Genomic DNA, 15,041 nt, shown 5'->3' with positions numbered 1-15,041 from the left:
GAGCACTAACAGTTGGACGAGGGCAGCAATGAGACAGGACAAGAAGTAGTCCAGCTCCTAAAACATTTAAAAATGATAAAATGTTCCTAAACTGTCGCCACTTGTACTGTTTTATTTTTGGCTCTTGTCAACATATTAATTCAACCTGGTATATTTTATTCAGCGCTTCGGAGATCTTCATGAAATCAAGGTCCCCTTTCTGTAACCCTTTTTTGGCCTAATTATAGCCCAGCTCACTCATGATTCAAGCGTTGATGTCTGAACTGACAATAAGGACTTTGTGTTGGTTGGTTCTGAGGATAAACTTAAACAAAATAAAATAATTTAATTTTATAGTTATGTATACATTTAATTCAAGGTTTTCATCAGAATTTTTTTTACGTAAAATAAGTGGACTAAATTTCTTTAACTGATTTGTTACCTATAGGAATTCTTTCATGCTGCCAGAAACAACCAGTCTTTGTTTTCTAAACTAAATGAAGAAAAAATAGTTTTTTTCTTACATTTATTAGGAATAGATACAAACGGACATGCTCACCGACCATCATCAAGGTAATTTTAATGCTGTGTTTAATTTCATGTTTTTGAGAGACTCGGGTGTTCTATTTGAACTTTTAAAGTATTATATATTTTTTGTAATTATCACATTACTTACATTCTATATTCTTCATTTATCAAGGCAGAGAAAAAAGAATATTAAGTTTTTTTTTAATGTTTATTTATTTTTGAGACAGAGACAGAACGTGAGCAGGGGAGGGGCAAAGAGAGGAGACACAGAATCCAAACCAGGCTCAAAGCTCTGAGCTGTCAGCACAGAGCCCAACACAGGGCTTGAACTCACAGACCATGATTTCATGACCTGAGCTGAAGTTGGATGCTTAACTGACTGAACCATCCAGCCACCCCTTTAAAAATTTTTTTTTAACATTTAATCATGTTTGAGAGAGACAGAGAGACTGAGTACAAGTGGGGGAGGAGCAGAGAGAGAAGGAGACATAGAATCTGAAGCAGGCTCCGGGCTCAGAGCTGTCAGCAGAGAGCCTGATGCGGGGCTCAAACTCACGAACAGTGAGATCATGACCTGAGCTGAGGTCAGATACTTAGTCCACTGACCCACCCAGGCGCCCCTGTATACAGGGGTTCTATTTCAGTAGAACTCCTTATATAGAATAGCAAATATTTTTCTCAGTTTTGCAGACCATAAGAGGAAGAATCGATGTTTTACTTTTGTTCTTTATTTAGAATTTGGTTTAGCTAAGTCTGTGAATAATGCCTGTTGGTTAGCTACCAGTAATAAATACCTCATGCTCCCCTTCTTTAACATGATGGACTATTTCAAGTGATAGAATTCATACCAAACCAACCTATTCAACTGTATGGAAGCTTAAATATAATTTGCTTATAATGTTATATTAATGTTTTATGTCACAAACACTCTAAGGGATGAGAACATTTTATACTTGAAACAGTGATACCTATTAATGTGACAAAAACAATATAGTGTGCATTATGAGACGCATGAACTTGAAAATCATAATTAATGCATTTGAGATGTAAAAAGTATTCATTAAAATATATTTGCTAATCAATATTGGAGAGTATTCTCCTTTTAAACTATTTCTGAAAACGATTTCAGATTCTTATGCTTCTTTAAAAGGAGAGATTGTTATCTTTAACAATATAAAGATCTCTGATTTTAAAATATTAAGGATGAGATATAAAAGTATTTAGGAGTTAATAACTTCAGATGATTCCTATTAGGTTCATGTTGAAGAAATTTTATTTTTCCAAATTAATGTAACTTTAATGTGCTCTTCTGTTTCTTCTTAAACAGGGAATATAAGGACAATATTAAACTAGTGGATGCGGGAATGAAAGAAATGGTGTCCGTTCTTGAACACTTTTATGGAAATGATGGGAAAACGGCATTTATCTTTACCTCTGACCATGGAATGACAGACTGGGGTTCGTCTGTCTCTAAGTGCCACGTACTTTATGATTAAAGTAGTTGTAAATGTAGCTTGCAGACAGCTTGTAATGTGGAAGAGGATTAAATGTCTTCGTATATGCAGAATGTCTAACAGGCAATTGCATGCTTAACATGTTAGTGTAAAAAACCTGATCTTATATAAAGGATCTTTTTTCTAACTATAAAAGGAACATATTCTCATTTAAAATGAGAAATTAGAGAAAAGTATGGAGAAGAAAACAAAAAGTGCCTATCCTATTATTTATCTACCTAGCGTTAACTGTAAGTGATGATAATGTAAGAGTAAGGTGGTATAACCAGGAATCCTGGGGCTCCTGGAAGTCTACCCTAGATGACCTTGTCCTTTCTGTGAGATTCCCAAGGCAAACACAGTGTGTGCACAGAGAACAAAACAAGGCAAAGATGAAGTTTGGGTCCCCACATCACAGTACAGAATTCTAGTGAGCTCGTTCCACTCTATAAAGGGCTTTTGGTTACACCAGCCAGAGTGGCCTGGAAGAAACTCATCAAGAGACTTTGCTGTCCTCTCCAGAACAGACCTGGCCTTGACCGACTGCGTGTCCCATGTGGCACTATGCTGGTCGCATCTCCTCCAAGTCTTCTTGTTAATATTCTTGTTCTTCTTTCAACCAGTCAACAGACCTTTTTGTTTGGTTTTTGCCTGTCTATTGATGCTCCGACTTGCTTTGGGAATATTTCAAAACTAATTGTTATGCAGAGTTGCACGCATTTGGGAGTGTGGTGGCTAGAAGTAGAAATACATACGGGTCAATTCTTTAAAACGATTAAACAATAAATAAATATTTAGGTATAATTTCTTATATCCCTGTCTTAATACTCTTGATGTCTTATTTGTAGGTTCCCATGGGGCTGGTCATCCTTCAGAGACTTTAACTCCTTTTGTCACTTGGGGAGCTGGAATCAAGTATCCCCAAAAAGTATCAGCTCAGAAATTTGATGATGCATTTTTGAAAGGTATAAACGTTTACCTTTATTGTTTTCATAAATACAACATTTTAAAGGATAAGCACTGGGTGTTATACGTAAGCCAATTTGACAATAAATTATATTAAATAAAATTTTTAAAAATTAAAAAAAAAACATTTTAAAATAAAACCAAAGTTTAGGGGGACGCCTGGATGGCTCATTCAGTTAATTGTCTGACTCTTGCTCTCGGCTCGGGTCATGATCTCACTGTCCATGAGTTTAAGCCCTTCGTTGGGCTCCGCACTGACAGTGCGGAGGCTGCTTGGGATTCTGTCCCTCTCTCTCTCTGTCTCTGCCCCTTCCCTGTTCTATCTCTCTCAAAATAAATAAATAAACATTAAAATAAAATAAAACCAAAGTTTAACTTAAAAAAATCACTTTTCAAGTTACAGTTTTCATTTTGATATTTGTATCATTACTATTTTTATGTGTTATTTTTGTATAGTTCTCATTATTGGTTTATAATATTCAGATTGAAATATATAGTCTTAGTTATCTGCCTTATGAAGTTACAAATGTAAATTATACTATTACTTTTTTTCCACAAGCCTATTTTTATTGCTGGGATTTACATTAAACTACTGAGTCATACCTTAACCTGCAAAGACTATCAATCAGATAAATCACACATATGTCACAATTGACATTTCACACCTGGACTGATTTTGCCCTGTCTCTAGTACTTTTGAAGGCTTTCTGTGTTACCCAAGCCTCCCTTCCTTCCTAATCCATGAGGAAAATGAATTCCTTTTTCCTGGAGCTCTGCTTATTTTGTGAGGTAAGGTTTTTTTTTTTTTTTTAGAGTTCCAAACTTTTTATTAATTGGACAAAACAAATTCCTTTCAAATGCCTCACTCCAGATTATTTGTATAAAACTTATCCAAAACACTTGTTAAAAATACAGATTAAAAAACAAATAAATTTCCGTTGGGGCACCTGGGTGGCTCAGTCGGTGAAATGTCTGATTGTTGCTTCTGTGTCAGGTCATGTTCTTACGGTTCGTCAGTTCGAGTCCTACACGGGCTCTGTGCTGATGGTGGGGACCCTGCTTGGGATCCTCTTTCTCTCCCTCACTCTCTGCCCCTCCACGTGTCTCTCTCTGTCTCTCTCAAAATAAATAAATAGACTTAAAAACAAACAAAAAGCAAATTTCCAGACTTTGTCACTAGATATTTTAATTCTATGAGTCTGGGTGAGGCCTGGAAATTTTCTTTTTAAAATCTTCTCCAGGGATTCACACTCACAGCCATGTTTATATATTTCTGTCATAGGAAACTCTTTGGTTTGCATCATAAAATTTCCTTAGACTCTTTTCTTGAATTGATTTTTGTATTGAGATAAAATTCTCTTGCCATTTTAATTCATGTTTTGAAAGTGTACCTTTCAGGTTTTTTTTCTTTTTAGCATACTCACAAGACTGTATCATCACCTCTACTGTCTAATTACGAACTGTTCTGTCAGCACCTCCAAAGAAACCCCTTCCCCAATAGCAGTCACACCTTATTTCCCCCCCTCTCCCCATCACCTGGCAACCATTATACTTTCTCTCTCTCTGGATCTGCTTATTCTGGACATTTCCTGTAAGTGGAATTACTCACTGTAGGGTCTTTGTGTCTGGCTTCTTCCACTTGGCATAATTTTTTTCAAGGTTCATCTGTATTGTAGCACGTATAAATAGTTTATTTTTTACAGCTGAATGATATTCCGTTGTGTGTCTAGACCATATTTTATTTATCCAATCATCTTATGGACATTTGGGTTGTTTCCACATTTGACTGTCGATAGTGCCAATGACACAAATGTATGAACATTTGTGTACCAGTTTTTGTGTAGACATGTTTTCATTTCTCTCGGATAGGTACCTAGTGATGGAATAAATGGGCCATATGTAACTCTGTTAATTTTTTGCAGACTGACACACTGTTTGCTAAAGCAGCTTCAGCATTTTATATTCCTATGCTCTGTGGTAAATGAATTAGATTGGGTCTAATAGAAGCTGGGTTCAATAGAATGTTTGTACTGAGGATATAAAACTTTGGCTCTTGATTTCTCAGTGAATTAATATTTTAGAATAACTTGACTTCAGGAATCATTACAGAGGAATACATTTTTTCTTCTATGAATATTAGGTGTCATAAGTTAGAGGGAAAGGGAATGTGCATCTTTTCCTTATCAGGTAATTAGGGTGAATTTTTAGTAGCTGACTAGTAGAACCAGGAACATATTTTTAAACTTCGCTAGCTTATTAAAGGAAATTTCATCATAAAAATATCTTAGAACCCTTTTTGTAATATATCTTAAAGTCATTAAATGAAGACATGCTCTCTCATAATCATTTGTTTTGATTACTGGTTATTGAAATTTCTGAATTTATATGTGGAAAAATAGAGGAATGAGGTTATCTCTGAAGGCAATTTTAATTGTAACTCACTATAGGATTTTCACATTTGGGATTCATGGACAGTAGGAACATCACAGCTACATTTTTAAGTATTTTTGCAAGCAACTGCCATTACAGAAAAAAAGAAGGGCTTAGGTTTTCTAACAGACATCAATTGCCTTAATTACTCCCTGGAGCGGGACTGTCATTAGTCCTAGTCATGCTGACAGCTGTTGTCATTGTGCCTTTTACTTCCATCTTCCCTTCCTTACCCTTTTGATGCTTTGAAACAACGATCTGCAAATGAGCACTTTGAAAGTTTAATAAATCGTCACAGGAAACACCAAATATTTACTTTTAAAGCTATTCTTTTAAATTCTGGTTTTAAAAACATACAGTTGTGCCTGTTTAAGTGTCTTTTTTTGTTCATAGTTGACTTAAAATAGACTTTCCCAGTACTTTTGTTTCACATTACACATTGATCTCTCTTAACAATGAAACTATTATTTTTTTTTTAAACCCTAACATCAGCTGTTGTGTCTCGTTTTGTTTCAGAATGGAGATTAGAGAGCTGGAAGAGGCAAGATATCCATCAGGTATTCAGTTCAATTTAGTCACTTTCACATTTAATTTTCTCTCCTAGAAGAAGTTTAGGCTGAAAAAAAAATCTGAACAAGAGTATTAATAATAAAGTATTTTTCAAAACATTTCCATTACCAAGAGAAATCCTTCTAGTGCAAATATTTTAACCCAACTAATCTTTCTTTTGGCAAAATAGAAAAAGCTTCACATAAAACTGAAAGAAGGTTCCCTCCAAATAACATTGGCTAATTAAAGAATTATTATGTAAATTGAAATCTGCATGGCTGTTAAATTCCTGTGATTTCTTGTCATGGTTGCCTGGCTTAGTTGCTCTAAGCACAGGCCTAATAAAACCCTATTATGGGTTTTTTTTTTCCTGTAGTATGTGAGTTACCGTTTCTTTTTTATTAACACATATTTTATCCTTAATTCTACCCAGGGTGCTTACAAATGCAATGGAAAAAAAGATAACAAGAACATAGATTACTCAGCTAGAAACTTTAGATTACAGGGAAATGCATGGCCAACCTAATCAAGTTAGACTGGTAACGTTATGTGTAAATATGAAGCATGGAATTTTCATTGTTGAAGATATGCTCTGCAAACAGCCATCTTCACTATTTGTAGAAGGCAAGGCATTGTTGGTATATGACCTCGAAGGTGGCAGGAATACTTTACCCTCACCAGGTCACCTTACAAACTGGCATTGCTTATCGTGGTGGATAAACCAAGGTCTAGAATCTCATTTTTAGGCCTGTGGGTGCAGAAGCCTGTTCTCTGTCAGTACATTAGGAGGGATGGCTGCATATTACCCAAACAAATGGAAATGTATAAAATTAGAATAACAGTTGAATTAATTTGCCGCAAAAATCACCATCAGAAGGATAGGGAATAACTTGAAAATCATAAAACATATAGCCAGACTGGATTATGATTTAAATCTAGATTCAGCTATTGCCCTGTGACTATTCCTACTTCAAATCTACATTAGAGTTTCTTTATTCATTCTTTCACCAACATTGCTATGTGTCCACAGTGGTGTAAAACACTATGCAAACATTAACATTAGATATGTGTAAGGGATATAATGGTGAGGAAAAGTAGACAAAATGCCTGCCCTGGGAAGCTTACAGTTTAGGGGTGAGAACAGATATTAAGCAAATTATTATACAAATACATGTAAAATTACAGTGTGATAATTAGTACAAAAGAGGACTGTGAAGCTATGAGAGTATAGAGTGGACATATCTGATAGACTGTATGGTCTGCAAAGTCTTCCTGAGAAATAGAGGTTTGAGCTGAGATTGCAGAATTAAGTAGGAGTTACCAGGCACATGGTGTTCCCTCTCCCTTTCCACGCAGAGGCAGCAACATGTACACAGAGCTCTGGTAAGAGGATACATGGTGTATTAAAGGAGCGCAGAGAAACTGAGACTGTGGTCTGATGTCTGGGTGGGCACTAGACCCCGCAGGGCCTTATGGGCCTATGGACTTCATCCTAAAGCTTGAGGAAGCCCTTGAAGTATATGAAGCTTGGAGAGTGACAGGATCTGTTTTTTGGGGAAAGGATTTCTCTGGATGCAGCAGGAAGAATAGGTTGGAGGAAGCCAACAGTGGATTCTGGGGGGAAAGGCACAAGGCAATTAGAGGCCATTGGAGTTTTCCAGTTTTCTGTGGGATGGTACTTAGTAAAGAGAGTCCAGATGGTAAAACGTGAGAAGCACTGAGAGCCTGGGACCAAACTCCAACTTGAGATGGTATCTGGAAAGGAGCCCCAGTGAGACTGAAGACATTGAGTGGCGTGTGTGGTGTTACAGATGCCAAGAAGGGAATGGTGTATGCGGTGCTGCTGAAAAGTCAAGTGATTAAAATAATCAGAAGAGCATTTGTAGCCACCATTCACTGCAGGATTATTCTGTGCCACGTACTTTATAAATTTAATCTCCTTTAATTATGCCATAACTCTGTAAGGGTTTTTTTTTTTTAAATAACTAAATGATAAGAAAATAAATAAGTGATAAGGAAACTGAGGCATTGAGGAGGTCAGATAACCTGCCCAAGGACTCAGATTTCAGGCAAGGATTTGGAACTGGGCATTTTGACATCTAAGCACTTTACTGCCTGAAAAATTATAAGGACTAATATAAAAACAGCCAGATTTAGAAAAATAGAGGGTATTAGCTCTGTTACCCTCAAGGAGAGTGTCTGTGGGATGGTGAAGAATCAAAGGAAGTTGTAGGTGGCTGAGAAGCCAGAGAGAGATAAGGAAATGGAGGTAGAGACACACACAAGTGTCCGGGAAACTGGGGGTTTATGTCTTTTCTGGACTTCACTGTCTGGCCAAACCTTCTGGTATATACTTTCTTTCTTAATATGTACCTTTACCCAGTTAAAACCTTCTGTTGCTATTTACTTTTTGTCTAGTTAAGGCATCCTATTCATAATACTGAAAAACTCTTACATGGAGTGGTCAAGTTCTTAGCTACCAGGGTAGTAACTTTTTGTTCTAGTGTGTAAGTTGATGCAGCTGTAGCAAATGACATTTTTAGAGATTGATATCTATTGTGTACTGAATAAATGTTTGAAGGTAATGGATTATAATGAACATCATGATTATAGTCCAAAATATAGTTGCATTAAATTATATAATTTTCTTATTGATGTCTGTAAACTTACTAGAATTGAACATTTTCTGTTTGTAGGCTGATATTGCACCATTGATGGCTTCTCTTATTGGAGTTCCCTTTCCCCTTAATTCAGTGGTAAGGAATAAAATTTCTTATCAGCTCTCAGAATAAAAAAAAGTTACTGTACAGTAAAATTTACTTTTTATGTCCTTCTGAATAATCTTTGGTTACATTTAAAACTTACTTTCCTCTCTTTTTTTCTAAGTATCTAACTGTGTATGTATTATAATCTACAACATAGAGCAGAAGCCTAATAGCTTTTCTTTAAAATTTTTTATTTTCTAAAATGTATATAGATTTATCTTTGTATTTCAGTTATAAGTGGTAAAATATATATAAATTTTATTGCAAGCAGCAGAAACTGAATCCATTTAAAGGGAATTTATTAAAATGATATTACTGGGTTGTTGATTTGAAGGGGTGCTCAAAATCCAGGCTTGGAAATGAACAGGAACTAAGGGAGCGCCAGGAACTTGAAGAAAGAACCAAACTGTTGTGCTCAGTGCACCAACACTAGGGGAGAATAGTATTATACTTGTACTTTTTGTTCCTTGACTCTTAGGAGTCAGATTCCACTGCTTACCTCTTGAGTGGGCTAGCTTGGGTTATTTATTTATCCTTCAGTAAAGGAAAGTAGGGCTTCATTAGAATCTCACTGTTGGAGTGCCTGAATGGCTCATTCAGTTAAGCGTCCGACTTCAGCTCTGGTCATGATCGTGCAGTTTGTGGGTTCAAGCCCTGCATTGGGCTCTGTGCTGACAGCTCGGAGCCTGGGGCCTGCTTTGGATTCTATGTCTCCCTTTCCTCTCCTCTCCTCTCCTCTCCTCTCCTCTCCCCTCCTCTCCTCTCCTCTCCTCTCCTCTCCTCTCCCCCACTCTCTTTCTCTCTCTCTGCCCCTCCCCCACTTTTGCTCTCTTTCTCAAAAATAAATAAACATTAAAAAAATAAAAGCAAAAAGAAACCCACTGTTATATCCAATGGGGGAGATTTCTCAACATAGAATGGTAATGCTGTTAAAAATGGGAACTGGGTGCTGAAAAGCCAAAAAACAAACAAAAATATCCATTCCAACTAGCCATTCATTTTAGCTTTTCAGAGCAAATTTAAAAAAAATAATGTTCTCTGGGGTGCCTGGGTGGCTAAGTCAGTTGAGCACGACTTTAGCTCAGGTCATGATCTCACCACTTGTGAGTTGGAGCTCTGCATCGGGTTCTGTGCTGACAGCTCAGAGCCTGGAGCTGCTTCAGATTCTGTGACTCCCTCTCTCTCTCTCTGCCCCTCCCCCACTCGCACTCTGTCCCTCTCTGTCTCAATAATGAATAAACATTAAAAAAAAACTTTTTTAAATAATGACCTCTAACTCAGAACTTCAGTAAGTGACCCTTCTGGTCATAAGTATATGTGTATGTGTATTAACAAAGCAGCCCTTACTCTTACTATGCACGGTATACTCTCAATTTTCTTATTATGTCATTTTTTCCTTTTTAAGGATACCGGCTGTGGCCCACCATAGGGATTTTTCGTGTGTGCAAAGCACTTAGCTCACTGCTCAGCACACAGTAGTCTTTCAATAGATACTAGGTTTTATTGAACTTACTTCATCTCTATTACTTTATTTACTTTGTTATATACACTTTGTGAGAAAAAATAATAGAAAAAATAATATTTCAGTTATGGTTTTAAAAACATTTTGCTTAATTATTTCAGTAATTTATTCCTCTACGTGTCTTGTCTTTATTGTTTCATTTGTAACTCTTTTTGTTTTATAAGAATAGCCTGAGTTGTTAATACTAATATTATACTAGTAAAATTAATACCAATACTAAAGCAGTGTTCTTTATTTACAGGGCATCCTTCCTGTAGATTATCTTAACAACACTGATCTCTTCAAAGCAGAGAGCATGTTTACAAATGCAATACAGATTCTCGAACAATTCAAGGTAAAACAAGACACACAAAAATGGATACTATGACAATTTTAACATCAAATATATTAAGTGAAAATGTAAAGAAATTATTTTCTATAGTTTATGATCTTTTGTGTCTTTGACTAGTGTCATAAAGTTTAACATTTGTGAGGTGCAGATCCCAGGAATCAGTTCGAGTGCGTAGAATGACCTTCGAAGACCACCGCATATGCTTATAATTTACTGATTAGAATTTGCCCCATAGAAGTAGTATTAGAGACTGCAACATTTCTTGTCATTTCATATACAACTATCATATGCATTAAGACAAGTTAAAGAGGTGACCATTTCACTGAAACTTTCTGTTAGTATTGTCAAGGCAGCTTGGCTTATTTTGTCTTCTATAGTAAAAGAAATACAGTTTAATGAGATTACAGTATGTTCTTTTGCAAGCTTGATATGATTAATTCTCAGCTCATTATGATAGTATGATAATCTGAAATTTTTGTTTAAATACTTATGAAATAATATAGTAACATAAAATTCCATTTAGTTTCAAAGTAGTGAACCATCCCCAAAGAGCCATTTTAATGAATGTTTGTATTTCAAAATGAAATTAATTTGTGTCTCATTTATAATATAATGAAATATTTTCCTACTTGGTTCCCAGGTGAAAATGACTCAGAAAAAAGAAGTTACTTTACCGTTTTTGTTTATACCATTTAAGTAAGTCTCATATTTTTTATTAACTTGTAGGAAGGAATATTTTAATGAGTTTGAGTGCTGACAGGATAGATGAGTTACTTAGAAACTTTTTCTTTTTTATTTATATTAGTGCAAACTCCAAAACGAAAGCCTCTTCTCTTGCTTTTATAAATAATGGGCCAGATACCAGATACCTTTGAGTGGCTGGTAAAGGAGATAAAGGGGGCACAGAGAGCTGTGGGAGACATTGAAGAGATCAATTCAACAGGGCTTAATTGAAAGTGTGGGGCTCTTTGCTTGGTTGATTGGGACATTTGGTACCATGATGGCTTGTAGAAATAAAGAAGAGATGGTTAGGGGCAAGGATGAATGTTTCTGCGTTCAGCCTACATTCGAAGAAACCAATTAGTTAGTTAGAATTAGTGACAAATTAGACATAAAATTAGGGCAACAAATTAGGGACTTGGCTTGCAACATAGACCTGAGAGTTGGTTATGAAGATCTGAAGGCATCAGCATAAGGTAAGATGTTAACTGTTACACATGTAGGAGGCTCTAGGAGAATGTAGAAAGTGACAAGAAAAGGCCGATGATACAATTCTGGGAGACATTGACAACTACTGGGTGGGTGGGGAGAACAGACTTTGGAGGGCAGCAGGATTTTGCTGTCCTAGATCTCTTTTCCTTGAATCTGGAGTCCCCACTCCTGTGATTTGAGTCACAAACCTGGCTCTGCACTACTGACGTGGGGAGGTTTATTCGGCCTCCCTTACTCCTCCTCCTCAAGGTTCGTTTTCAATTTGCAAGGGTTCACATTTAATTAGGGAGGATTTTGCTCTTGACCAAGATAAATAGAAATTCTTCAAAATAATGGATGTTAGTGAAGTGTTTGAATGACTTCACTGGAATTCTTTTTGACAAACCTGTAGCATTAGTGTGGTATTCATAAACTAGAAAGGCTTAAACATTGCACTACCTGTTGAATAATGTGATTACATGCCTGACTTTGGGTATATGTGTATCTGTGTGAATAGGAGAGCAAAAACCAAGCAAAATTGGGATTTTGCAACTTACGATCATATGAAATTGCGTACCCTAAATATTATGTTATATCCATCAAAGGTAGAATTATTTTTGAAGACTTTCCCTAATTGTAAGATACCATATATGCATATAGAGGCTATAAGGCAAGTTTTTACTATTTTCCCCATATGATGTCATATACATATCATATGCATCTGTTTATTTACAGTGTAGTGGTGTAGTCAGAGCATAATAAAGTAAACAAATGAACAAGAAATATATGATCAATTCCTGGGACGAAGAAAATACATGGGACATTGAAAGTGAGACTGTGGGTTACTTTAGACTGGCCGCTTTAGAAAAACTGGTCAAGGAAGAGGTACTCTTCTGTGAAGAGTTCAGGTGCACACTGCCTGGCTTCTTCTACTTAGGCCTGCTGGCTGACCATGAACTTGCCCTGCTTTGATGCTCAACATCTGCCTGCAGAGCCACTGCTAGCTTTTTGTCCTCTGGGGACCCTACAGCATGGTTGATTCCTGAACACTGGAGCAAAGCTTTAGCCCTGCCTGCAGACTTTTCTGGCTAAAAGTCACCATTTCTCAATAGCTTCCAATATGACCAAAAAGTGTCTAAGGTAAAGTGGAGAATTGACTCCTGAGGAAATAAGGAAAAGAAAAGAACTTACAATGTTAAAGTTCTCAGAAATATCAGGGGCCCCTGGGTGGCTCAGATGGTTAGGCGTCCGACTTCGGCTTAGGTCATGATCTCACGGCTCATGGGTTCGAGCCCTGCATCAGGCTCTGTGCTGACAGCTCAGAGCCTGGAGCCTGCTTCGGATTTCGTGTCTCCTTTTTTCTCTCTGCTCCTCCCTCGCTTTCTCTGTGTGTCTTTCTCTCAAAAATAAAATAAAAACATTTGAAAGTTTTTGTAAAAAAAAAGATCTGAGGAACTATTGTATCTATAAGAAAAAGCACACGTTACAAAATGAGAAAGGGTACGGGATGCATATGTTAAAAACCAGAAATGCGACTAAAAACTTACAGAATGATAAATTGTACAAGAATAGTCCAAATGGGAGGCAAACCCTCCAAATTAGAATAGTGAAAGGAAATGAATTTTCATATATGGATTGAGTAAGAATTCTAACATATGGATGGAGTAAGAAGCTGGAGGAAGCAGGAAGGCATATATTTCTTCATCCTCTGAAACAATGACAAGTGGAAGCTTTAGGGAAAAGGAAACATTTCAAACTGTACAAGAAAGCATGCTTCGTATGTGAAGCAACCTAATATGTAAGCTGATTTTGAACAGTTGCTGGAAGCGGGAGGAAGAATTCATTTGCACATTGGCACATAGGTCAAAGCTTCAGTTAAACAGATGATACAATCTAATCCTAGCATAGAACTTAACTGTTCAGTGAACAGTATTTAATACTGTAAAGTAAAATAAAGTAAAATAAAATAATAAAGTAAAAACTTTAGACTCAAACCTTAGGCAAAGCAGGGAAGACTTAACTATTATTATGGAATAGAATGCCAGTGTTCCCAACCTTGACAAGCCCACAGGGTTACATGTCGGAAGTCAGAGGAAAAGAGAAATACAAATGGAATAGTAGTGGCGCTATTGTTCTCATAAAATAGAATGTGGAGATTCTGGACATAGTTGACAAAACAAGACAGAGGCTTAGGTACTACATTATTTGAACATTTTTTAAAATGTTTATTTATTTTTGAAGGAGAGAGAGACAGAGTATGAGCAGGGGAGGTGCAGAGAGAGAGGGAGACCCAGAATCCAAAGCAGGCTCCAGGCTCTGAGCTGTCAGCACAGACCCTGACATGGGGCTCGAACCCATGAACCACGAGATCATGACCTGGATCAAAGTCGGGCACTCAACCGACTGAGCCACCAAGGCACTGCTAGGCCCATTATTAAAGTGACTGATGTAGGAGCACCTCCCTGGCTCAGCGGGTAGAGCATACAACTCTTGATCTTGGGGTCATGAGTTTGAGCCCCATGTAGGGATTACTTAAAAATAAAGTGACCAATGTAGCCAACAGAAGAGGTAAAAATAGTAATATAACCATATTGAGGGGGAAGGAGACAGCAGGAACAGGCAGAATCAGTGAGGAGTCAACAGAAAATGCCTCGGGTCATCCAGTCAAGAAATAGTAATAAAAGCATATTATGAAGAAAAATGGAGGTAACTACAAGAATAACTAGAAATCGACACTTGTAAAAGTTTTTGTCTCTGGACTGGGGAATGAGAGATGAGAAGGGTGGGGCAGGTGTTTATTGGTTGTCCTTGTCCCCTCTGCACAGTTTTTTACTTTTTAAAATTATGTGCATATATTACTTTGATAAAGCATATACTTAAAAAAGAAACAAAAAATAAATAGGTAGTTTAATCATTGGCACGAATCACAAAATCATAAAAATAATGGGCATAAAAAAGAAATGTATTCTTCCATATAAATGTTAGAATCATTACCTTGAGTTTTATGAAAATGAAAATTTCTTTGGTTATTGTACTATATTTAGGAAGCAATTTGGTGAGGATTGACATTTTTACAGTATAGAATATTACTATCCAACATTTACTTATTCCTATCCCCCGTTATGTCCTTAAGTAAAATTTTATAGTTTTCCCCACAATATACATTTTTCATTATTTTATTCCTGGACATTTTATTTCTATTATGAGTAGTATCTTTTTTTATTACATAAGTTCAGTATGCTGGGAAAAACAGTTGTTGCCATTTACCATCTGAGTACCATGGACTC

At 36.6% G+C, this 15,041-nt stretch overlaps 1 protein-coding gene across 6 annotated transcripts in view; it reads left to right on the top strand.

Annotated features, from left to right (window-relative positions):
• Positions 1–15,041, top strand: part of PIGN (phosphatidylinositol glycan anchor biosynthesis class N) — a 103,180-nt gene that overhangs the window by 28,884 nt on the left and 59,255 nt on the right. For all 6 annotated transcript variants that reach the window (XM_007080452.3, XM_007080455.3, XM_007080457.3 and 3 more), the window contains 7 exons: positions 428–552; positions 1,835–1,965; positions 2,849–2,965; positions 5,913–5,953; positions 8,642–8,701; positions 10,474–10,566; positions 11,204–11,259. In XM_007080452.3, coding sequence (XP_007080514.1) covers positions 428–552; positions 1,835–1,965; positions 2,849–2,965; positions 5,913–5,953; positions 8,642–8,701; positions 10,474–10,566; positions 11,204–11,259 — 623 coding nt within the window. The remainder of the gene's footprint in view (positions 1–427; positions 553–1,834; positions 1,966–2,848; positions 2,966–5,912; positions 5,954–8,641; positions 8,702–10,473; positions 10,567–11,203; positions 11,260–15,041) is intronic.

The sequence above is a fragment of the Panthera tigris genome, chromosome D3 (genome assembly GCF_018350195.1).
Source record: "Panthera tigris isolate Pti1 chromosome D3, P.tigris_Pti1_mat1.1, whole genome shotgun sequence".
Lineage (NCBI taxonomy): Eukaryota > Metazoa > Chordata > Mammalia > Carnivora > Felidae > Panthera > Panthera tigris.
Note: the sequence above shows the minus strand (reverse complement) of the source record. Positions and strands in the feature narration are given on the sequence as shown.